Source organism: Drosophila subpulchrella, chromosome 3R (assembly GCF_014743375.2).
Source record: "Drosophila subpulchrella strain 33 F10 #4 breed RU33 chromosome 3R, RU_Dsub_v1.1 Primary Assembly, whole genome shotgun sequence".
In the NCBI taxonomy this organism is placed as follows: Eukaryota; Metazoa; Arthropoda; class Insecta; order Diptera; family Drosophilidae; genus Drosophila; species Drosophila subpulchrella.
Window position 1 is genome coordinate 15191923 of NC_050609.1, and position 24163 is coordinate 15216085.

Genomic DNA, 24163 nt, shown 5'->3' on the forward strand with positions numbered 1-24163 from the left:
TAAACTTAATCAGACGCATATTCAATAATTCCACAAATATACGGACTAAATAAATCAAAAGATATCGCGTAGAGAGCACAAAAGTTGGGAATCCTTGATGTTTTTGGCGGTTACAAAATACCCAAAGGTTAATGAGGTTGGTTGTCTTAATTTCGCAATAAAGAGTAATAAGCATTTCGACAGCCAAGTTGAAAAATAACCGCTGGTTACTTTTACCACATTTAGGGTAGAAACAAAAACTGAATAATTTGCGTGGGGAGCACACAAATGGTAAACCTTTAATGGCAATCAGTAAGACCAATTTATATTTTTGTACATTTTTTGCGCAGCTTGTATTCGCAGAAGGCAGGACACTTGCAAAGAGGGGGAGGAGGTTCCATTCTGTACTGGTACTTTCTGGGAGTACGACTGGAAATTTAGCTCTCCCAGTGGGGATCTCATCGAATCGAGTTGGCTGGTTTATGGTGGTACTGCTCCTCGAAGGAGCTGGCAGAGGTGTCGCTGCTCCTACTACGAATGGCTGCTTGGATTTTGAAAAGGGAAACCTAAAGTCCTGGCTCCTAGAAGCTTTGATCGTTCTGCTTCTTGAGCTGCAGGTAAAATTGACGCGGGGAGATGAGTTTTCCTTCTTCATCTGGCGCATCGCCACCACCTGCATCACCATCTCCGCCACCGTCACCGGACTCGTCCGCCAGCGACAAGGACTCGGAGTGCTTGTGCCGCACAATGACCTGCATGGAGGAGTATTTGGAACTGCCCCGCAACGTGGAGTCCGTGGTTTCGGCCTCATAGTCGGAGTTCTCCAGCGTGGCATCGGTGGAGGAGATCTCCTCGTAGCTGGACATGTAAGACTCCATTTGCATTTCGTTGAGTGGCACCTGATGACTGTCTTCAGGCCGGGGCTTGAGGCGTTTTTTCGCCGGTTTGCCAGCGTTTGCTTTGCGCTCCAGGCAGCTGACAAACTGCGCCACATGGCCGTCGCCGGAGCCTCCGCCGCCGCCGCCGCCGCTGCCTCGTTTCTGGGACAAAGCCTCGACCAGGTTAGAGGGTTTCTGCCTTCGGTGGGACCCGTCGCCCACGCCAACCACATAGCCCTTCTCGTAGCCCCGCTTCACTGGTTGCTCCTGCTCGTAGTTGTAGTTGTAGGCATAGCCCGTGTCGCCGCCTTCGCCCTCATAACGCTGGCCGGCATTCATCATCGAACCATCGCCAATGTCTGTCTCAAACTGCACAGCAGGATTCAGCTTGAACTGGAGAAAGAAATGTTAATGTGAAGGTAGAAACCTTTCACTTTCCACTAAAAAAAAATCGAATGGACACTTACATCGCGCTCGTTGGCAAACTCGTGATCCGACTTGGACTCGCGATTCTTGTTCTTGTCCTCCTTGGGATTGTTTTCCACATACTTTATCTCGCTGCGCACCTTGCGCACCTGGAGCTGCTTGCGTTGCACGTGCATTTGCTGCTGGTAGTGCTGCTGCTGCTGCTGCTCCTCCTCCATTTGCTGCTGGTAGTGCTGCTGCTGCTGCTCCTCGTTTATTGGTTCCGATTCCGAAAGGCTGGCCTCAGCCAGCTCCTCCACTTCATCCTCCTCCTCCTCCTCCTCTTGCACTTCGCGTAGATTCCTCAGCTGCTGCTCCATGGAAGGACGCTTGATCTGCATGGGTGACGATTGCTGTAGCAACTGCTGTTCCTTGCGCAAAGTGGCTATCTCGCTGCGGGGTGTGACCTCCGCACTGGTGACAGCACTGTTGACCAGCCGGTTGAAGTGAGACTGCCGATAGCTCTGGGAACTGAAAAATAGAGGAAATTAACAAATGGAGAGCTGCTAAAAAGAGCTAGTTAAACTCACTCCTTGACGACTTCCGGCATGACCTCGTTTCGCACCACATATTCCCTGGAAACGTTCGTCTGGGATACTCCCTGCATGACCTTCTCCTGGACCATGTGGTTGGAATCGGATCGCATCAGCTGGTGGCTGAGTTTCTCGTTCAGCTTCTCGGCCTTCTTGCGCAAGGTCCGCTCGAAGGAGAGCTGCTCCTCCAATGCCTTGGTGTGAGCTAGCAGCTGGGACACGGTGACCTTCTTGTTCTTGGGCAGGCTCTGCAGCCCGTTGACGCAACTCAGGTCGTACTCTGGCTCCTGTTTCTCCTCGGGTGGTCCGCCCAGATGATCACGGATATTGCGCTGCAGGAACTTGCTTATGCCCTCGTTGTTTCGCACATTGAACTCCGTGATGGCCGTGTTCAGCTCCAAGCAATCAAGGATCAGATTGGCCCCAATGTCCGTCAGGCCGCAGCCCTCCATGTCGATTTCTGTGGGGTATTTGAAGGGTATGGATAGCACTACTCATACACTACTTACTCTTTATCCAGGCGTCCTCCTTTAGGACCTCAGTGATCCATCGGATGCCGTCGTCGCCGATTGCTGGGTTGTCTGCCAGCAGGACGGTGCGTAGTCCACCAATTGTGTTAACATCTACACTGCGGTAGCGCAGCGACTTCTCCCATCCCTCGGAGAATCGAGTGATCTTTTGCATCTGAAAATTCGAGATAGGGTGGGTCAAATTAACATCTTATATAAGGGGGATTGAGATCTAAAATCACAATATTGAATAATTCTAAGTATTACTCAAGAAAAAGCAAAAGGAGATATAAAGCGTTCTAAAGTATTTTTAATACCGAATTTAAGAACCCTTTGATATACTCTTGGTTTCAAAAAAGATTTGTAATCTTTAGGAAAATATAAAAACATATATTATTACATTATATATATACATTATAATTCATATTTTGTTTACAGGATAAGGTTGTTAATGAATGTTATACGTATGGATCATCTTACCTTGAGCATATCCGCCACATGCTCCGCTCCCTTGGATGTGAGTCCGCATTCCGAGACATCAAAGACCTCTATGCGATTCAAATATTTGGCTGTATTGCAGACCACCTCGCAGCCTTTGTCCCCAATGTTGGACTTGCGAAAACTCACTGTTTCGAGGCATTCGTTGTCGGCCAGTGACTGTGGGTGGAGGTTCTTCAAGGAATGCTCCCGATCGGGTTTAACTCACATCTTACCTTGGCAATGGTTTCGATATAACCATCTTGTAGTGGCAGTCCCTCCAGCTTCAGAACGCTAAGATTTTTGTTGCTTGAAACGCAGTTGGCAATCGCCTGAACCAGGCTGTTAAATATAAAGCGCGTATAGATCACAGGTCGTTGACGAAAGAGTCGGGCCCGCTTCTCAGTGTCTATTGGATCAATGTTGGCTGTCGGGAAAATCAAAAAGGTCAGTTTTTCGTTCTATGATCATTGATTTCCTGTATTTCTAAAAGTTATAGGATTAACTACAATTTTTTCCAACTTTATAACGACATATAAAGCTCGCAACCCCAAGATAGCTAAATATTTTAGAATTGTTTACAATTTGTAAGGAACCTTTGGAACTTCAGGAAGGTATAAGAGGCTAAAAATAATTTAATTTTCCAACCTCCATTTAAAATCACTTACTTTGTGGATATGTTCGGCGCAGTCGCACCACCAGCTGCTGGAGCACCAGGTCATAGTGAAGTGCCTCGGTCAGGAGCTGCCAATCGCTGACCGCCAGTTTGTCACCACACAGCTCCAGGAGAGTGGTGGTCGCATTTGACTTGCTCCGGATGTCCGGCACAGGTGTCAGATTCTTGGCCCGACACAGCTCCAGATATCGGAAATGAAACGAGCGGCTCTTGCTGGACTTCTTTACCAGCGGTGGGAGTGACACCACCACGGTGTTGCCCTTTCGCGTCAGCTCACCGGAGTTGCCTTTACGCATCATTGTCACTTGACTCATAGACATGTTCTAAGGAAACAGAGATTAATGTGGTTTTACTTGTAGGCGAGGTAACTATATTTTTAATGCTTAGTACTTGTAGGCTAGGTAACTATTTGTTGAGACCCAATTATTTTTATGTTTTTAAAAAAACACAATCGTCCCATCCTATCGGATATGATTTTTTTTTTAAAAAGTGATCAGAAATCATTTCAAATTTCCTAACAATCATATTTTTTACTAACCAGTAATTAAAATATTTGATAATTATATTTCATTGCTATATTATTATATCTATTTTATTAGAATACATATCCGATATTTTGTCATCCGGCTAGGAGACATTCTAGAGATATTTACAGGAAAGCTCACTAAATGGGTGTAGGGAATAACTTATCTGCTGATAATAGAAAATTGATATTCATTTGGTGAATAGCTCTTTTGTTCAGACTAGCTGTAACCTTCAAAATTGCATAAGCCCACGCACTTCCGGTCTCCACTGACCACCGTTGTCAAAGCTCCCCCAGACTTCCAGTGAGCGCAGAGTTACGATCCAGTAACAGGCTTGCAAATTGTAAACAAACAAAGCTCGCCCGCCGCCCACTAACCGGTGGAATTTACGGTTGGCTAATTACTCGCGTGCCTGCAGTGTCTCTCTTTTTTTCCAACCCGGCTATAATCTTTCTCTCCCCACTAGGGTTGCCATGGCTTTTAGCGACAACTCGATTCGAGTAGAGCTATGAAGTCTCGTTAGCTTGTTTTCCAAACTCAACGTCAGTCGTCGAGCGGGTGTTGTGGCAAACACTTCGTCCAAAAAATCGTTTTCGCGGAAAACACTTAACGGTTTTCGGGTTTCGAAAGTGCAAATAGCTTTAGTCGCTATTTTATTCATTCAGCCAAGAACTTGGTAGACTTCGTGTTCTACGGCACGTTCCGTTGTTATTAAGTGATCTGACCACCATCCAAGTTTCGAGGCCCCTTACCACTCTTTAAGTTCGAGTTCCGGTTCGTGCATTGCCCAATTTCGAAGCGTGCGACACGTTTATTTTATGCGGTTTCATCGTGTACTCCATATGTGTGTTCTGCGGGGTTCTTGACTTATGCCTAATTACCAGTGACGTCGAAGCCTTTTCAAAAAATGTGTCAACCACGAAATTTGTCAGTTCTCTGGTAGTTGTTGAAAGACACTCGAGTGTGACACTGCAAGTGTTGGTTGGCTTCATATAATTATCCTCAAAGTGTGGAGTACCCCGAAAAAGGATACTCGGACTCAAGGAATATCTATTTTATAGGGGGTAAGTAAGCGGAACCGGTTTGCAATCGTGTCCTGGCATGTGGCAGGCTTCAAGTGAGGGGGATAGTTAGGAGGCTTCTTGCATGGAGTTGTTAGGGGTGAAGGTATTAAGCCCTACACCGAAAAAAAAGAACGCTAGGATATCAGAAGATAATATTTATAGAAGTCTTCTCTTTTTTATAAGAAGTGATTTAATGAGTGCAAAAAAACATATTCTATAGATTAGAATTTCCTATAACTACTTTCAACTAGTGTGATCCCAAAATAAAACTCCACATATCTTTGAGCTATTTAAATATATATGAAAACTTAGGCAAATATATAAAACTTCGTTACGAAGTTTATAATAATAAATATTAAGAGGAATTGGGGAACCCTATATTATTTTTATAAAATGTTTCAAAGATTTAAAAGGAGAATTAGGGGATCCAATATATTGTTTTCATAAAAATGTTTAAATAATTTATGAATGCTATGTATTTAATATTTTTAGGGACTTTTAAAAATTGCCATATATCTTAAGTAGTTAATTCGTGCAGGGAGGCCTGAAGTTCAACCTTGAAGGGTTGGCCAACTTCTCTTCTTGCATTACTGCAAGTGAGGTCAGAGTTTGTGTCAAGGACTTGGCTGCTCTTCCAAGACCAGCCAGCCAAATAGATTGTTTAATTACCCAAAATGAAGAAATACTTGCAAAGCTGATTTACAAATAGAAAAGTGCAAAAATCGAGCCGAGCCAGAAAAGGAGCCGGAGTGTAACGGACAAATTGCTCACGACACCAGCCAAAACATCTAAGCCAAGATCCAGAGCTTGGCTCGAAAAGTGAGACGGATGCGGGCGTCGCTTGAACCCGGGCTATGAGTCAAAAACCAAGCCACCGCAACGGAGCCAGCTCCCCTGCCCTCCCAAATCTCCTTTTGTTTGTCAGCCAGCAAACAATTGTTGGCTGCTGGCGTTGAACTTGACTGTCGGCGAGACCCGCACATATATACCAGGTATATATGTACATATCGGAATCGATGGGCATGACAAAAGAGCCCTAATACGGGGGAGGAAGTGTTCAAATTGGAGTACTCGGAACGCCAGGGGCCCGATTGTTTGCTCGCGGGCCGGAAACTGGAGGCAACATTGGTCACAACACGATCCGCACCAATCTCAATCTGCAGCGTTGCACTCGGAGAAATATTTAGATTGGAAATGGAAAAGATTGACCAGGTTTTGTAAAGAAAAGATAGCAAGAAATGTGGGTAGAAAAGGAATTAATACCTGTTTTTATAGATTTATAACCAATACGGTTGTTAATCAACGTTAGAAAATAACCCTCTTAAAAGGATATATGATTTTGGTTTTTAAAACAAAAACCGTTAATATTATATTTTATAACATGGGTTTTTTGGGTTTTTCATTTTATTTAGTTTTAATCCAATGTTTCCCTGAATTTTTGGAAAGTAGGGTTAAGACTTCAACATTTAAAATACTAGGATACTATAAAAGACCCTTGTTATAAACTATTGCTAGCTGGATTCCTAACTCTTCAAAAATGTTACATTCTATAACATTCAATTTGTTTATAGGTCTTAATAAGTTTTTACGTATCTCATGGTTACCAAGCTTTTTCGACCCTATGGCTAATATTTTTCCGAGTGTGCATATGTGACTGCCGCTCTCAGCCGGGCTTAACATATTTAATATAATTAAGTGAGCCCCTGCCTGGCTTGGAAAGTCATGAACCGGCGATGACTGGGGATGGTATGGGGCGGAGAAAGAGATCGGGGAACTTGTCGCAGTGGCAGACAAATCAAAATTGTTTATTGGGATTTCCATTTTGGAGGCGATTACCTTAAAGCCGCCAGTTTGGAATTTTTTTTTTTTTGCGGTTAGCCCAAAAGCCACAAGATTGGCGACGGTGGCCATTGGATACACCGCGCACTTTGGACACTTTTCGTGAAGGATTTCACTTTTGGCCCACTCGGACGGGGTCAGAACTTGGCCAAGCGTGAACCCTGCGAGCAGAGTCATTAGCACCGAAGTTCGCTCGGATTCGGTTCGGATTGGGATTGGGATCCACATAGGTGTATCTCCAGGTCGCAGATATACCCAACTGAACTTGCGGAAAGGCACCGTCGTCATGGTGGCTGGGTGAAGTGTTTTGTTTGACTTTTGGGCGACTCAGCCACTTCTGCCACTTTCCACTTACGTAAAACCGGGGGAAATGGCAGACCCCCGACTGATTTTGCCGATCTCGCCGGGGCGGCGTAACTTATTAATTTGGCTTAATTCAGTGGGTTTAAGCTGTGTGGAAAATTGGCAGCCAGAAAGTGGAAGTGTGTCTCCCACTAATGGAGTTAATTAAACTAAATGCGATTTTGAATGGTCTCATTAGGGGTAAAGTGATAGTCAAGAAATTAGGCTAAATAAAATGTATGGTTAAGCTTTGAGCAGCAATTCCATTTAGTTTTCTTTTGATGTATTATATTGGCCTAATTAATTAGAAAGATATACGGTTCTTTAATGAAACAACGCATATCTGCCAGCTATACATACTTATATTTTTAGTAAATTTAATTGTTAAATACTTTTGGATAGACATAATATGATATATATATGGGTGATACATATATGGGTGATACTCACATATATTTACTCCAAGTCTCCAATACGTTTGAAACGGTTACGAAACACACATGAACAATATATATCTGCAAGTACACAATGGCATAAACAATAAATATTTTAATACCCGGTACCGATATAGATCTCCCTCGCTCCCAAAATCATCGACAGCTTTGATAACCCCGATTCGGCTGGGCCGAGGCAGTGCAGCATGAAATTGCCTGGCCAGCGGAGCATCAGCATCAGCATCCCCCTACCCATCCCCAAAACCCTGAATCGTCCAACTGACCAAACAACCCAAATTGCCGTCGTTACACAAACGTGCTGGCCACGGATGCATGGATAATTATCCACGGATGGAGATGGAGAGAATCGGCCGCCCAAAAGCAGAAGATGCCGCAGATACAGATACTCGTAGTCGTAGTCGTACCTCGGAAAATGTTGCATGCGGCGCGTGTTGAAAGCGAAATCAGGCGCGGATTGTGATTACTTTTGAATCACTTAACCGTGATCAGTTGAGGCGACTCTCTAGCGACCTTGCTGCCTGATTTTCCCGCGATAAAGAGGTTGATACAACTTGCCACAGAGCTTGGTAATCACCTATCCCAGAGATACACAAATCAATTACCATCGTCAGAGGCATTTACGATGGCAGACCATTAAGAAATAGCCAAGCAATTGCGAAATCAATGAACCACACACTTGGCAAATCTCGCGGATCTCCTGCTCCGATTGCAAATGCGCCTAACCGAGTTGAACTCGCAAACAATGGTTTTAATAATGCATAATGCATCTCCAACTCCAACTGACAGATGCAGTCATCGCTCTACCTCTAAAAAACATATATATATATATATATTTCACACGCAGCCATTGTGAAATGATGAAGAAGGGTTTATCACGAGTCTCCTCGTGTGGAGTGTGGCAACATCATTATTATTATCATGTTCCCATCATCTTTATATCTCTCTCTTAAGAAAAACTTTCAATTTTCACTCCACTTGAGCGAGAACTTATCCGCAATTTGTTTGAAATTTGCAATGAGACAAATCTGGCACATGAATAAGCCAAAGTAGTAATAATTGCCGGGCAGTTTAGAAAACGTTCCGGTCGTTAAACCTCGTACAAAATAACAACTAAAAACTAAAGCAGCCGCAAAACCCATAAAATTTCTTTAGCGGAATTCCAGGCTGGCGCTGAGCCAGCATTAAAGTAAACTGAAAGCCAATAAAGAGCTGACGCTTAATTAATTTCAGTTTTGAGCATAAAACTTTCGCAAAAAAAAAAGATCCGCTGGCCAATTCTCACGCAGAACATACGGACATATAGAACACCTGTAGACACGCAGACTGCGAGTCCAGTTCCATTCAGATTTCTTAATGCACGACCTAATTGAGTTCGCTTTTATATTTTCTTTTTGGACATGTAGCAATGGCAGAACGGGCACAGAACTTCTCTTGTAGAATTCCCCACTTTGAGTTACCTTCTCGAGCGAAACTGGCGGCGGGTCATAGATCACAGATCATAAAACGTGCGACATATGTGTGGGGAAAATGGGTTAACACTTGGCTCGCCTCTTTCGTAACACTCTGCCTATTTTCTAGGTGTCGTCGTCGTCGTCGCCGCCCGAGCTTACCTGTCATGAGGTAGTGCCTCTAACCAGCAACCCCACAATCTAAAAGAATGTACAACGAACCACAGTCGCAGTCGAGTGGCCATGGCATTGGCAGCATGGACTACAAGAAGGTTCGCTTAAAAGGACCAAGGCAGCGAAAATCCCCTAGTTATATAAGCCCCATCCACATCCAAGTCATAATACTCACCGCACTAATCAGCTTGGTGGCCTCAAATCGCCCGCCGCGCTTCGCTATCGACGGGCAGTCAGAGATTGTACTGCGTCTAAAGGAGAGTCCTGAAACGAAAGTGGGTATGTAAAGTTACGAATTTATATTTTTCAAGTCGAAATAGGAATTAAATTTTAAGAATTTGTAACAAGGTCCTCAAAACATGGCATGCTACTGCCGGAAGTAGTTGTGTAAAGTATCATAACATATATCATCATATAAGAAAAGAAATGAAAATCATCTCCGAACTTAAATGCGCAACTTTAGATACAAATATTCAAGCTGATATAAAAATGGTAGTGTGTCATGTTTTCAAAATTTAGAGATAAACTTACAATCTGCGATAATATCTTAATTTAACGATCTGATATCAAGCATCTTTATGTGGCATGTTCTAAAATTGTTTGTTTATCACATTCTTAATATTTTTATCTTTTCGACCTTATCATATAAAATGACTTGCGAATAATGGTATACAATTTATTTCCTACTTATATGTATTTTTTAAATAGCAGACTGTATATGATTTATTTCAATGTTTATCTTAACTTATTAGAATATTTTCCATTTTTCTAAGGAACCCTGATATACACGCTAAAGGGCTTCGATCCGGACAACGATCCGCTGACCTTTGGCAAGCGCAACTCGCATGATAGCGAGATCATCCGGATAGAGAACACGGGTGGCAACGAGGCCAAGATCTTTTTGGCCAAGGAACTGGATCGCGAGCTGCAGGACGAGTATTCCATAGTGCTAACACTGACCGACAGTCACTACAGCGATCACAACTATGTGACGCAGAGCTTTTTGCTGCTGGTCGAGGACATTAATGATAATGTTCCCACCTTCCTGCCCTACCAAAATGCCATCGAAATACCAGAGGGCAGTGCTCCGGGAGTGGTGAGCACGCTGGAGGCCACGGATGCGGATGAGGGCGCCTATGGCCAGGTGGTGTACTATCTGCAAGAACTGGATGGAGATAATGATGTGTTCAGCATAGCCACCCATCAGGGCAAAGGCATATTGAGGTTGCAGAAGGAGTTGGACTACGAAAGGAAGAGTCTTTATCAGCTAAGAGTGCTGGCCATCGATCGTGCGAATCAGGGACCCATAAACACTGGTACTGCTGCCATTTTGGTGAAGGTTAAGGATCTGGAGGATCAGCCCCCGGAATTCGTAGAAGTTCAGGCAGTGGCGCGAATCGCCGAAGATGCTTCTGTGGGCACAAAAGTTCTGAGAGTTCGGGCCATTGATGGAGATCGTGGAATCAATAACCCCATAGCATATTCCCTGGAGGCCAATGATTTATTCGACATAGATCCGCACACGGGAGTAGTTCACACGCTCACTGAATTGGATCGAGAGGAGCAGAGTGATCAGGTGAATGGTGCCCACATCCTGCGGATTTCGGCCACCGAGTTGTCCAAATCGAATACCCAAATGGCACCCACAACAGTTCGGACTGAAGTTACGATTATAGTAAGTGATGTGAACGATGAGATACCCACTTTTGGAGAAACCGTATATCGCTGTGAGGTAAATGAGAATGCCCAGACCAACACCCCGCTTAATTTCATCGACGAGGAAGTACAAAATGTGGTTTTCGATCACGATGAGGGCAACAATGGCACCTTTCGCTTGTTTCTGGATCCGCCCAACGACCTGTTCGAGATCGTACCCGAGTTGGCTGTTAATGAGGCCAACTTTATGCTGCGGGTGAAGAACTCAAAGTCTCTCGATTTTGAACAGTTCACTGAGGTCAATTTTACCATATTTGCGAGGGAGGTTGACGAGCCCAGTAGATGGAGGTGGGTTGTTATATCTTATATGAGTAGATCTCTGGAATTCTAACATTTATATCTATTATAGCTCCGCTCATGTGCAGATTTTTATTAGAGATCAAAACGACAACTTCCCGGAGTTCAGTCAGACGATTTATAATGCCAGTGTGTTGGAGAACAGTGAACAGGACACGATTATAACCCAAGTACAGGCGGTAGATGTGGATTCGGGGGATTACGGAACTATGGGAATACGCTACACCAATCTCAGAGGAGGCATAGCTCACTTGTAAGCACTTGAAAGAAACCTTAATATCTACCTAGTAATACTCCTTACTTTTCTTTTTAGACTCAATCTGAACCCTATAACCGGAGTCATAACTATCAAGCAAGCAGGTGGCACAGCCTTTGACCGTGAGATTATTTCCCGGCACTATCTCACCGTAGAAGCCATCGATAGCGCTGGTCAGGGCAACAGGAATACGGCCCAAATTATCGTGGACATTCTGGATGTGAATGATAATGCTCCAACTTTTCCTCAGCGACAATACGAGACCAAGTTGCTGGAGAACCAGGCCGAGTTTGAGACCCCCTTGCAATTGGAGGCCAGAGATGCGGATCTCAATGGCACGGAAAACAGCCAGGTGACCTACGAGATTGTGGAGGGCATGTTCCGCTCGAACTTTACCATAGATCCGCAGAGTGGCCTGCTGCGACCGGTGCACCGTTTTGACTTCGAGGAGCTGGTTGAACGAAGCAGTGGAAGCAGGAGTGATCCCCAGGCGGGAGGATCTTTAAGCATCCGGGAGATCGATCTCCTGGTAAGAGCTCGCGATTCCGGCATTCCCATGCTCTCCACAGTGGTTCCTGTGCTAATTTACGTGCAGGACGTGAACGACAATGCGCCCATATTCCAGCGCAGTTTCTACGCAAAAACTATTCCCGAGGATCTACCAGGTGGGAGCTCGGTTCTACAGGTAACAGCCGTAGATCGAGATGGATCCTCGCCCAACAATGCGGTGGTCTATCGCATACAAACTGGAGCCAGCGATAAGTTTATCATAAACTCGGAAACGGGCGTTATATCGGTGGCTCAGGGAGCTAATCTCGATCCAGATCTTACGGACAGCAAGAGATCGCTTTATACCCTTTCGGTGGTAAGTTTTCCTTTTAATTTTCCTTATAAATTGGATTATTATTAATCTTTTTCAAATAGATTGCTTTAGATGGCGGTTTGGGAAACTCCCAGCTAATGACCACCTGTACTGTTAACATCAGCATTCAGGATGTGAATAACAAGCCCCCTGTTCTTACTGAAATGCCTGCTTTGAAGATCGTGGAGAACACTCCTGTGGGCACACTGGTTTATCGTATCCGGGCAACGGACTTGGACCACAAGGCCATCTTGCGGTATAAACTGAACCCGGAACACTGTGAAGGACGCAGTGAGGAGGGGGCGTTGGTAAAAGCCAGCGAGTACGACTTTCTGGGCGCCTTCGAGGTGGATCCCATCGAGGGAAGCCTCAAGATAATCAAACTGTTGGATCGCGAAAGGGTGGAGCACATTAAACTGGCCATTACGGTGGAGGATCTGGCTGCAGCTAAAGGCAGACAGATTGCTGAAGGTAGGTTCTCTAGGCAGAAGAATCACATTCATTCCTCTAAATGATATAAATATATTTTTGTTTAGGTTTCCTGAGCATCCAAGTGCTGGATGAAAACGATAATAACCCCAAGTTCCGGCTGCCCTTCTATCGGCAATCCATAACAGAAAATAGCATTAATGGAGCCATGATTGTGAATGTGCTGGCCGCGGATGTGGATAAGAATCGTACCATAACCTATGCCCTGGAGGGGAATCCCACCTATCGGTCACTGATGCACCTGGATGCGCAGACGGGGGAGATTGTGGTGGCCAGCAAGATTGATCATGAGCAGCACCAGTGGCTCAACTTCAGTGTGAGGGCCACGGATTCCGGAGTGCCAGCCAGATCCTCACTGGTTGATGTTTATATAACAGTTCTGGATGAGAACGATAACAATCCCTACTTTGTGGGTGGCAGCAAGAACTATACGATCAGTGAGAATGCACCTCCTGGAACCCGAGTAGCCACTCTGCAGGCTGGGGATGCGGATTCGGGTGACTTTGGCAAGATCACCTTCTTGATGGATCGCATCAGTTCGCAGGGAAAGTTCACCATAGATGCGGATACTGGGGTGCTCACGGTGGCCGATCGCCTGGATAGGGAGTCGAAGGACTCCTACAACCTCGTGATCGAGGCCTGGGACAATTACCAATTCGGTTTTCTGGCCGGAGAAAGTCGCAATGCCTTTAAGCAGGTCTTGTAAGTTATTAGAACTCAGTTGTGATTGAAGGGCTTTATTATAGTCTTATATTGTAGCATTTCCCTACTGGATGAGAATGATAATCCTCCTGAGGTTAGCCTGCCCGACAGTTGTGTCCTAATCACCGAGTATCATGAGTTACATGAACGAGTGGCAAGTATAGTGGGTAAGGATGCTGATGATCCGAGTACCCCAAATGGAAGACTGGATTTCGCCATCACGCAGGGTAATAAAGATGGTAGGTCAAATTCCAATAATTCAAGTAATTATAAGTACTTAGATTTTACTTTACTTTCAGGCATGTTCGAACTGCGTCAGCTAGACGCTTGGAATGCCCAGATCTTCGCCAGCAAGAGTCTGCGCAATAGGTTTGGAAATTATAGCCTCACGATAACCACCCGAGATATGGGTCTACCGGCAAATATTGTGCACAGCACGCTGGACATATGCGTATCTGATTTCAATGATCACGCACCGGTTTTTGTGAGACCACTACATAACACAACTGTTCGGATTCCGGAAAACGCAACTGTCGGCACTCTGATACTCCAGGCTTATGCCAGTGATGCAGATATGGGACAGAATGCACTGGTTAGATATCGCCTAAAACCCGATCCCTTGGGGAGCTATAAGATGTTTGATGTGAACGCCAACTCAGGAGAACTTTTCCTACGAGAGCCGTTGAATCGTGAAAAGCAGAAGATTCATGAGGTATAACCCAAATATTGGGATTTTTAAATGTTTATATTTTATTAATATTTTCTTAAATACAGATCCGCATAGAAGCCTACGATCAGGGATTACCCACCTCGCTTAGTTCCGACTTGGACCTCACCATCTATGTGCGGAATGTGAACGACTACGAGCCGCAATTTATTGTTAACGAAATATCCTTGAACTTTACGGAGCACTCAGATCCAGGATCGGAAAGGATAAAGCTACCCGATACCATAGACAAGGATCAGTTGGAACTGGACGATCCGAATGATACACCCAGTCAAGTGTGCTACTTTATAGTGAGTGGAAATGAGGCGGGGTATTTTCGCCTCGATCCCGAGTCTCACATACTGACTGTTGATCGCGAACTAGATCGTGAGGTGGTGGCGAACTTTACGCTTTATGTTCGGGCCACTGAGAACTGTGGCAATGATTCTCTGACTGGTGGTGGAAAACGTCGTCGTATGGGTATCGAAATCAACAATAGATTGGGAGGCTTTTTGCATAATCAGCAGATTGGATACGATCGCTTTAAACATTCCCGCCAACTGAGATCGCCGGAAACTAACGAGTACGAAATTGAAGATGGAGAGATGGCATCATATGAGAACTATGACAGCAGTCAGGAGGATCAATCTGGCGGACTAGCACCAATTCACCCAGAATCCGATAGCACTGTGGTAAAGGTTAAGGTGCGAGTGCTGGATATCAATGATAACCCGCCGCGGTTCCGTTCCAAGATCTTTACTGGTGGAATAACCACAAATGCGGATTTCGGCTTGAAATTCATGAGGGTGGAGGCCACGGATGCAGATGAGGGGGAGAACGGAAAGATTGAATACTACCAGGTTGGTGAGATCCGTCAGACTCTCTCCGAAGGACTGGAGAATGTGCGCAAAGCGCCTTTTCTACTCGATCAGGAAACGGGAGAAGTTCAGCTGAACTTTGACCCGCAGAAGGGTATGAAAGGGTATTTCGATTTCGTGGTCTTGGCCAACGACACATCGGGAATGAAGGATGTGGCCCATGTGTTTATCTACTTGTTGAGAGAGGACCAGAAGGTGCGCTTTGTGTTTAGACTTCAGCCGGATGAACTACGATCCCGAGTGGACTCTTTCAGGGAGTAAGTAAAGCAAAATCTTTAAGCAATGTAACCATCTAATATAATTTCCTTTGCAAAACATCTTAGCACCCTCGGAAACATCACGGAATCCATTGTCAACATAGATGAGATTAAGGTCCATGAGAACAAGGATGGTTCGGTGGACAAAACAAAAACAGATCTGTATATGCATCTAGTCGAGCGCGAAGACAACTCCATTTATGAGGTAACCGAGGTGCTCAAGCTGATTGACTCTCACATCGAAAGCCTGGATGGTCTTTTCAAGGAGCTTAATGTGCTGGACACGCAGGCGGCGGAGGCTCAGCTCCTGACCGCCGGACCCACCCGGGGTCCATTATTCGTGTGGCTGGTGTTTACCAACCTATTTCTGGCCACTCTCTTGGTGGTCACCATTGCCCTTTGTGCCTCGCAGAGGAACGGGTACCGCAGGCAGCTCAGAGCTGCGAAAGTCAATATATTCCGTGAGTAACGTTTAACGTTTACTAAATGGGATTAGCAAATGATATATTAATTTTATTTTTAATAACCTAATCCCCTTAAGGTGGTCACTCCTCGATGTCCCTGCAACATCCCCAGGAGCCCGCCACTCGTGTGCCGAATACCAACAAGCACAGCGTCCAAGGGTCAAATCCCATTTGGCTGAAGGGCTACGACAACGAGTGGTTCAAATCAGAAGAGACTGGCAGGTGCGATAACAAAAATGACCTAATCCTAACATATTCTTATTTATAATATCTAAACCTCCTTAGTATTGGTGGTCACGACTCACTGGATGATAACTTTCTGGCCGTGGCTACGCAGGATATGCACGAAACCCTCAAGGGAACCGCGAAGTTATTTAACAACAGCAATGATCTAAATCGACACTTTAATTTGTACAACCAAATCGACAAGTTGACCAACAATGCTCAAATCCTGGCCCGAAAACTGGAGACCACGGAATTATAGCACAAGCAGTCTGCACTATTTATTGTACTTAGGCTAGGCTTAGGTTAAGATAAGCTCGTAGAACCCATGTAAATATATCGGAGCTCTAAATACATTTTTAGTCCTGCTATGTCCTACGGCATGCAAATTCGTACAAAATAAGGAACCCGTATCAATTAAACAGTAATTATCAGACATTTTTATATTTAATTTGTAATCAAATACTTAATGTAGGGAGAGTTTCTTTGAAATATTATTTTGTACTTTCATGGGTCTTCAGTAAATTACCATAGAAATAACAAAGAAAAAGTTTGGAGGATTTCAAAAACAAGAAAATTTGTATACCAGTTACTCGTACTCGGCCAAAGAGCTAGTGGGATGGCTCTGAGGGCGCCGAGCTGAAGGCTACCGAACGGGTCGCAGGTTGCGGATAGCGAGCGCCCTGGTTCTCCAGGGTAGCTACGAATAAGCGTGGAAGTTGGACACGGCCCGGCTACCGCCAAGCCCCCAACATGAAGCGCAAATAAGTAGCCCCGGACAGTCAGCGGGTATCTGCGCCGTAGCAGTACCGACGTCGCGCTTGTGCTGCCGCCTCCGACAAATAGCTCACACACACCCCCCTTCCCACACTCTTTGAACCTACCTCTTCCCTACCCACACAACTCATCTCACCCCGGGCTGGACTAAGGTGTCACTCGTACCGTGCCGAGAGTCAATCTGGCTGGGAGCCCGAGTCATCAAATAACTCAGTCTCAAACGGTGAGCTCAGGCAAGTGGCGACCGCCTGTTCTAAGTCAGCCTTACCCGGGTACGGCGGATCTCTGCCCGGGTGGACCTGTCCTTTCTCCGCAGCTCGTGGGATTTAACATGGAGAACTCAAATAACAATAAACAATCAGACTGCACAAAACGAGAGCCCGACACTCTTATAAAGTCGGAAGTCGTAACCAACGACGAAAGAAAGAGCAAGATCACGGCTCTGACTACCCCAGTCCACGTGACGTCTACCCCTGCCAAGGCCAGCGAACCACGCAGCCGGCTAAGCCCAACTCGCCATAGCGACAAGCCCAAGCCTCCCACCAGCGTAGGTGTGGCTAACCAGTCACTCCAACCTGAGGGGAGCGCCAAAGCCGGTCTCGTGGTGAGTACCAGGGCAAAGGAGTTCAAGAGAGTTCCACCTAACCAGGCTGGACCTCTTGAAAGAAAGAAGGCTTCCAGGATCCTCAAACGGCTGGCCACCAATCCGATACGTGAGGATCAGACTTCGAAATTGGATTACCAGAAAATCCAAGAGGACATAGCCTGGGCGAAGGCAGTTATCCCAGACTTCGACATCGCTATGACTACCAGCAACAAGCGTGAGAGGTCGATGGAGTCAGCTCAACCAGCGAGCAAGAAGGCCAAAGTAACCAACCGCGGCACATGGTCGAGATCCTTTGCGGAAGTGGTAAAGGATCGGAAGATCATTGGAGTCATCGACCAGAGCGATGAAGGCGGAAGGATCCCAAGAAACCATTGGGGTCTGGTTAGACGGGCCCTTGCGACAGTGGCCTTGAAAGTGCTGGACGAAAACCCAGGACCGCCACCCGATTGCACTGATGCAGGGTGGTACCAGGGCAACGTAAAGTTGATCGCCTGCGAAGACGAGAGATCGGCAGCACTGTACAAGGCTGCAATTGACAAAGTCGGCGAGGTCTACCCCGGGGCCAAGCTGGCAGTTTGTGAGGCTGCAGACATCCCGTCTCGACCGAGAGCGAGGGTGTGGCTGCCGTCTGAACCATCGGAACCAGAGGCTATACTCAGCCTGCTGACCAGGTTCAACCCAAAACTTCCAACAGACGGTTGGAAGGTGGTCAAGGTGGAGAAGACCGAGCGAGTCACCATGAGCGTGGTCATCCTCCTGAACCAGGCATGCTTGGAACCCCTCGCAGCCCAGCAGCACCGAGTGAACTACGGGTTCGATAAGGTGCAGCTTCGTATTTACGACACAGACAAGATAGCGGCAGACAACCTGGCTGCCTGTGCGTCGTACGAACCCCCGAGCGACGACGAACCAGATCACGAGGAGGCCACCCTCACCGGCTACGTGTCAACCGACTCGGAGCTGACGGAGAGCCTGAAACAGCTGTGCACCCAGGACACAGCCCGACCGGGGCGCTCTGTCCTCCAGGACATAGCGGAGGAAGCGGAGGGAACCCAGCCCGATCCCAGTCCCAAAGATGGTGCAGTTTCTGCAAATTAATCTGCACCACAGCAAGGCAGCATCCGCTGCCCTCCTCACCCGCCTGGCAACAGGCAACATAGACGTAGTCCTCATTCAAGAGCCATGGATTGTTGGTAACAACATCTGTGGCTTATCAACCCCCCTATACAAGCTTTTTTACACCAAGGACAAGGGTAAAACCAGAACCTGCATTCTCACAAAAACACACTTTAACACATTTCTTATTCCACAGTTTAGCGAAGGCGACCTTACCACGGTCAGGCTGGAGCTAAGCGAACACATCCATCACACCATAGCATCATTCTATCTGGCTCACGACCACGAAGGGCCACTACCAAACACCACTACACAACAACTCATACACACTCACTCATCTAAGGAACTCATCCTGGGGACGCTAACTCTCACCACACACAATGGGGAAGTACAAACACCAACGAAAGGGGTGAGTTACTCTACGATTATCTCCTTCAATCAAATCTATTCATCTGCAACAAAGGTAATGACCCAACTTTCATCACTAGAAATAGGAGGGAAGTACTAGACATTACTCTAATATCTGATCCCCTACTTAACCAACTTGAAACGTGGAAGGTGGGGACCGAACACTCATTCTCAGACCACCGGTACATAGAATTTACAATAAGTCTAGACCATCCTCCAGCCGAGAACATCACTAATCTAAGATTAACCAACTGGGGATACTACAAAAATCTCCTCAGCAGGAACCTACTCGCTCCCCCGACACGCATACACAACCGTCAAGAATTAGATAACCTAGTCAACACTTTTACCGATATCTGCGGGGAGGCCTTAAAAAGGGCTTGCCCAAGTAGAACAGGCAAAACAAAGCACAAACCCCCATGGTGGAACCCAACCCTGGCGAACCTTAAAAGAGAGTGTAGAACTTACTTTAATAAAGCTAAATATAACAATAGCGAATCCTCCTGGAATCTATATCATTCAAAACTAAGCCTATACAAAAAGGAAATAAGAATATCAAAACGAAGAGCCTGGGCTAATTTCTGCAGTAGCATAGAATCTACTGCGGAGGCATCCAGACTCAGAAGAATTCTAGCTAAAGCTCCAGCTACCATTGGCTATCTTAAAACCAATGATGATGGCTGGACGGAAAACAGTCAGGAAACCCTTGAACTGCTGTTAGACACACACTTCCCTAACAATACCCAGGTAGTGGAGGACCTCCACATAGAGGAGAATCTAGACGACCAGAGTATTGCCAACATTTCAAACCCTGACCGCATTCAGTGGGCTGTTAACTCTTTTAAGCCCTTCAAATCACCTGGCCCAGATGGGTTCTTCCCGGCCCAGCTACAACGGACATTAGATATGTCCCTTCCCTGGCTGACAGCCATCTTCCACGGCTGCCTTGCTCTAAACCATATTCCAACAAGGTGGCTGGACGTTAAGGTAATTTTTATACCGAAAGCCGGCAAGCCCTCCCACACCAACCCAAAGGACTTCCGCCCGATCAGTCTCTCTTCCTTCTTGTTGAAGACCCTGGAAAGGCTAATTGACACCCATATCAGACTAACCATCGACCATAGCCTACTCTCTGACGCACAGCATGCGTACCGTAAGGGTAGATCAACCGATACCGCCCTCCACTCTCTAGTGTACAGTATAGAACGAGGCTTCCACAATAAGGAATACTCTCTTGCAGCGTTTCTAGACATAGAAGGCGCCTTCAACAACGTCACCCCAACGGCGATCACTGGTGCTCTGACTGAACTGGGCATTGAGCGGCCCATAGTGGGACTCATACACACCATGCTAACCAGCAGGGTAGTGCACTCCACTATGGGATCGGCCCTCTCGACCAGGAATGTCAGTAGAGGAACCCCACAAGGGGGAGTACTCTCACCTCTTCTATGGGTTTTGGTGGTCAACAAACTGCTATCACTTCTAGAAGAGGCGGGCACAAAAGTGGTAGCCTACGCGGATGACGTGGTTATCCTACTGCAGGGCAAATTCCCGCAAACCCTTTGTAATCTGATGGAGACAGCCCTATCCACCCTTTCCCGGTGGACGGCTGGCTGTGGACTGGGAGTTAACCCGGAAAAGACCGAACTAGTCCTCTTTACAAGGAAGTACAAGATACCAATTCTAGTTCCCCCAAAACTACACCAAACGCGCCTAACCTTCAGCAACCAAGCAAAGTACCTAGGTGTCATTCTTGACAAAAAGCTCCTCTGGACTGACAACATCCTAGATCGCACACGCAAAGCGGCCATAGCCCTCTTCGCTTGTAAAAAAGCCATAGGGAGGAAGTGGGGTTTCTCCCCCATGATAGTTCACTGGCTATATACTGCAATAGTCAGGCCCATTCTCCTCTACGGAAACATCGTTTGGTGGCCTTCTCTAGATAAGAACTGCAACCTCCGGATCCTTCACAAGATCCAAAGGAGCGCAGAACTCTGCATCAGTGGGGCGCTGCGCACTACCGCCACTGAGGCTCTAAACACAATTCTCGATCTCCAACCCCTGGACCTACTTGCCAAAAGCTGGGCATCTGCAACAGCGCTGAGGCTCCGTGAAGCAGCGGCATGGACAACGGGCTCCACGGGTCACTCCATTATCCTATCAAAACATTCACCCCTACCACGTTATACAGACTACGTCCCACCCATAGTCAACTTCGAAAGAAGATACAAAATTCATATACCCACCCGTTCAGACTGGGACAACCTCCCACATCAATTCGTAAACGCCGTCAACATATACACGGACGGCTCCAAGTTTAACTCCCAAACAGGTGGGGGAGTCTTCTCCCCCGAATTAGACATAAAAGTCTCATTCCGCCTACCAGACCACTGTAGTGTTTTCCAAGCGGAAGTGATGGCAATTCAGGAAGCCACTACCCACCTGAACACGTCTGTACATAAGGACAGTGATATCTTCATATTCTCGGATAGTCAAGCTGCCCTCCGGGCCCTCGACTCCTACACAACGAGCTCAAAAACAATCTCTGAATGCCGCAAATCTCTTAACGAGATGGCCACTCATCTGAGAATCAGCCTCATCTGGGTGCCTGGGCACCGCAACATTGAGGGCAACTGCATAGCAGACGAGCTGGCAAGACAGGGGACAACCGCCGATATCCTTCGTGATAAGGACACGGTAGGGATGCCCATGGCTACCTGCAAGCTCCATCTCAGGCAGAGATTGTATACTCTTTCCAATAACCGTTGGAACTCAATCTCAACATGCCACAATTCTAGACTCACATGGCCAAACTATAACACGAAAAGAACAAGAACTCTCCTACAATGTAGTAGGGAGGACATCTCCACTCTCCTAAATGCCCTCACGGGCCACTGTCTTATAGGGACTCATGCGATAAGGCTGGGTTTAAGTAACCACGACTTCTGCCGCAGCTGCAAGGAGATAGACGAAGAGGAGAGCATCGAACACCTCCTATGCTTCTGCCCAGCGCATAACCTAAAGCGCTTTCAAACCCTAGGTAGCTACACACTTCCGAACCTTGCGGCCATTCAGGACGTAAGCATTCAAAAATTACTATGCTTCTTAAGAAGAACAGAATACTTCGAGAAGGCAGAAAACCCATGAGCTAGGGAAACGGATCTTTCAGAGATCATGTGGTATCACAAGGGGCCCATTGTGGCCTAAGTGAGGGGACTAATAGTTAGTCTCCAACCACTCCTACCTAACCTAACCTAACCTACTCGTAGAGTCAAAGGGCTATCTCCAAGTGAGCTTTGGTTAAACAGATCAGCTGATCGTTTTTACACCTGCTAAACCTTTTGGTTTGCCTGGTGTCTGAAATTAAGAAATCTACCTATTTGAGTCTGAATAAGCGTCGAAGTTGGTTTTTTTCGGAGCCAAAAGTATGCGAAAATTGCTCAGAAAATTATACATATGTATTCTGATTTGTATTTATGAAAATTTAAAATATGTTATGGATCTTCTAGAAACTTGTTCTTTTCTTAATGACTAGGCAATAGTAAACTTACCTTTGGCTCAGGTCCTTAGATAGAAAACAGTGGATAGTCTTCTTATGATATAAAAAATATACGTATACAGCACAACTGGAGCGAAGAAACCCATGTTAGTGGAGGATGGAGGAGCATATGGCGCCCACTTACCACGCGTAGATGTCCCCGAGGCGCCGCACTCAAAACAGGCGGTAGCTTACAAACGTACAAAAAAAAAGTCTAATCGGGGAGTCGGCAGCTCAGATAGGCATTTGCATGCATCACAACCGAGAGCAAACGGAATGCCTGCTGAGATATGATATGATAGTCTTAGGAATGCGACCCACAGAGGAAGGAACTGCTACCATCACTCACCTTTGAAAACGGGAAGGATCCGGACCAGATCTGGTCAGTTGGCTCCGATGCGCTGTGCTGATTGCTCGCTCCGATTAGATTCGATTCGGTTGGTGGTCGAGCAAGGAACACAAAATAGAAAACAATAATTTTCAATGTAACCTCTTAATTTAAAAGCTCGACCGCAACTCGACGAAACGCACTGAAAGAAACCTTGGCAGGTTATGCGGGTTTCTCAATCGGCGATTCAGCGGACGTTTTTGTATTTTGTTTTCGGGAGTTTCTCGGAGTATGTGTCAATGGAAAACGGAGAAAATTATGTTGTCTAACGAATGTAATGCTCTGATTGTCTGGCCACCGCCTGCCGAGATCCGCGTCCCCATTTTCCAGTTCCCAGCTATCATCAGTTCCCCCTGGTTCAATGACAAGCCCGGTTGCTTTGGTTTTTTTTACTAAAAATATTGTATTATATTTTCAGGGTAAAATATTCAGTTGCCATAAAATCAATCAAATCTTTTTTCATTTGCTTCGATTTGTTTTATTTTTTTGTTTCGTTTTCTTAAAGTATTTTGTTTCTTTTTTTTTCGTTTATAATAGTTACACAAATTAGATCACAAAAATGCACGTAAATTACAAAATGAAATTGTACCTCATACCGAAAACATAGACAAACTTCAAATGGTGGAAACGAGGCGGCTACTGGAGGGATGCGGGTTTGTAGGTTCATCGCTACAGTTCTTATAAAGTAAGGTTTGTTTTTTGTAACAAAAATAGGGTTTAAAGCATATAATCAAATACATGGTTTCGTAGTTTCGCTACTAAAAAAAGAACATAAATTTTGTTCGCGTCACTTGCACAGCGAAGTAGATCAGAGTAAAGTAATTAGTAATCAACCCGGTAATCGGTAATCAACCAACTCAAGAACGAATTCATACAGTTATATCTTAATAGGGGATTAAAGATAGAGAGTGAGAGTGTGGGAGTTAATCGTATATCATATATTACAGAGTTCCATTATGTTTAAAGTAGTTCCTTCTGCTCCTATCGTTTCGCTTCGATTTCCGCATGGCCCAAACGAAATTCCCTATGAAAGATGCATGTGTTCGAGTGTGCGATGGGTGCTTCAACATAATGCCAAGTCGATGCGTGTGGTACATATACAAATACATAGTTATCT

The 24163-nt window shown here is 45.8% G+C and overlaps 2 protein-coding genes across 3 annotated transcripts; one reads left to right on the forward strand and one right to left on the reverse strand.

Annotated features, from left to right (window-relative positions):
* Positions 1-253: 253 nt before the first annotated feature.
* On the reverse strand, positions 254-23356 carry LOC119562918 (protein Cep78 homolog). 2 transcript variants are annotated; one of them, XM_037876067.1, is made up of 12 exons: positions 23008-23356; positions 22804-22938; positions 22672-22746; positions 9539-9627; positions 7737-7801; positions 3510-3840; positions 3078-3268; positions 2845-3021; positions 2365-2539; positions 1853-2315; positions 1325-1793; positions 254-1250 (listed from the first exon to the last, which is right to left on the reverse strand). In XM_037876067.1, exons 6-12 carry the CDS (start codon positions 3835-3837, stop codon positions 561-563), a joined length of 2493 nt encoding a protein of 830 aa, XP_037731995.1. In that variant the 5' UTR covers positions 3838-3840; positions 7737-7801; positions 9539-9627; positions 22672-22746; positions 22804-22938; positions 23008-23356; the 3' UTR covers positions 254-560. The 2 variants fall into 2 exon arrangements, with proteins under 2 accessions (XP_037731995.1, XP_037731994.1); XM_037876066.1 differs by having other exon boundaries at positions 22804-22941.
* LOC119562919 (cadherin-23) lies at positions 4667-16662 on the forward strand. Its single transcript, XM_037876068.1, has 13 exons — positions 4667-5105; positions 9320-9642; positions 10137-11367; positions 11429-11629; positions 11690-12497; positions 12557-12965; positions 13031-13685; positions 13743-13924; positions 13985-14397; positions 14460-15526; positions 15593-15987; positions 16068-16212; positions 16276-16662. The coding sequence occupies exons 2-13, from the start codon at positions 9399-9401 to the stop codon at positions 16472-16474; spliced, it is 5949 nt and encodes a 1982-aa protein (XP_037731996.1). The 5' UTR covers positions 4667-5105; positions 9320-9398; the 3' UTR covers positions 16475-16662.
* Positions 23357-24163: the final 807 nt, after the last annotated feature.

What these genes read in the sequence shown, in the direction of transcription:
- LOC119562918 (XM_037876067.1), bottom strand. Translation starts at nt 3,837, where the DNA reads ATGTCTATGAGTCAAGTGACAATGATGCGTAAAGGCAACTCCGGTGAG. An exon ending in ATGTGGCGGATATGCTCAAG is followed by an intron (nt 2,540 to 2,844) that starts GTAAGATGATCC and finishes TCGAATTTTCAG; the next exon opens with ATGCAAAAGATCACTCGATT. An exon ending in AGTTTGCCAACGAGCGCGAT is followed by an intron (nt 1,251 to 1,324) that starts GTAAGTGTCCAT and finishes TTCTTTCTCCAG; the next exon opens with TTCAAGCTGAATCCTGCTGT.
- LOC119562919 (XM_037876068.1), top strand. Translation starts at nt 9,399, where the DNA reads ATGTACAACGAACCACAGTCGCAGTCGAGTGGCCATGGCATTGGCAGC. An exon ending in GACGAGCCCAGTAGATGGAG is followed by an intron (nt 11,368 to 11,428) that starts GTGGGTTGTTAT and finishes TATCTATTATAG; the next exon opens with CTCCGCTCATGTGCAGATTT. An exon ending in AGAGGAGGCATAGCTCACTT is followed by an intron (nt 11,630 to 11,689) that starts GTAAGCACTTGA and finishes TTTTCTTTTTAG; the next exon opens with ACTCAATCTGAACCCTATAA.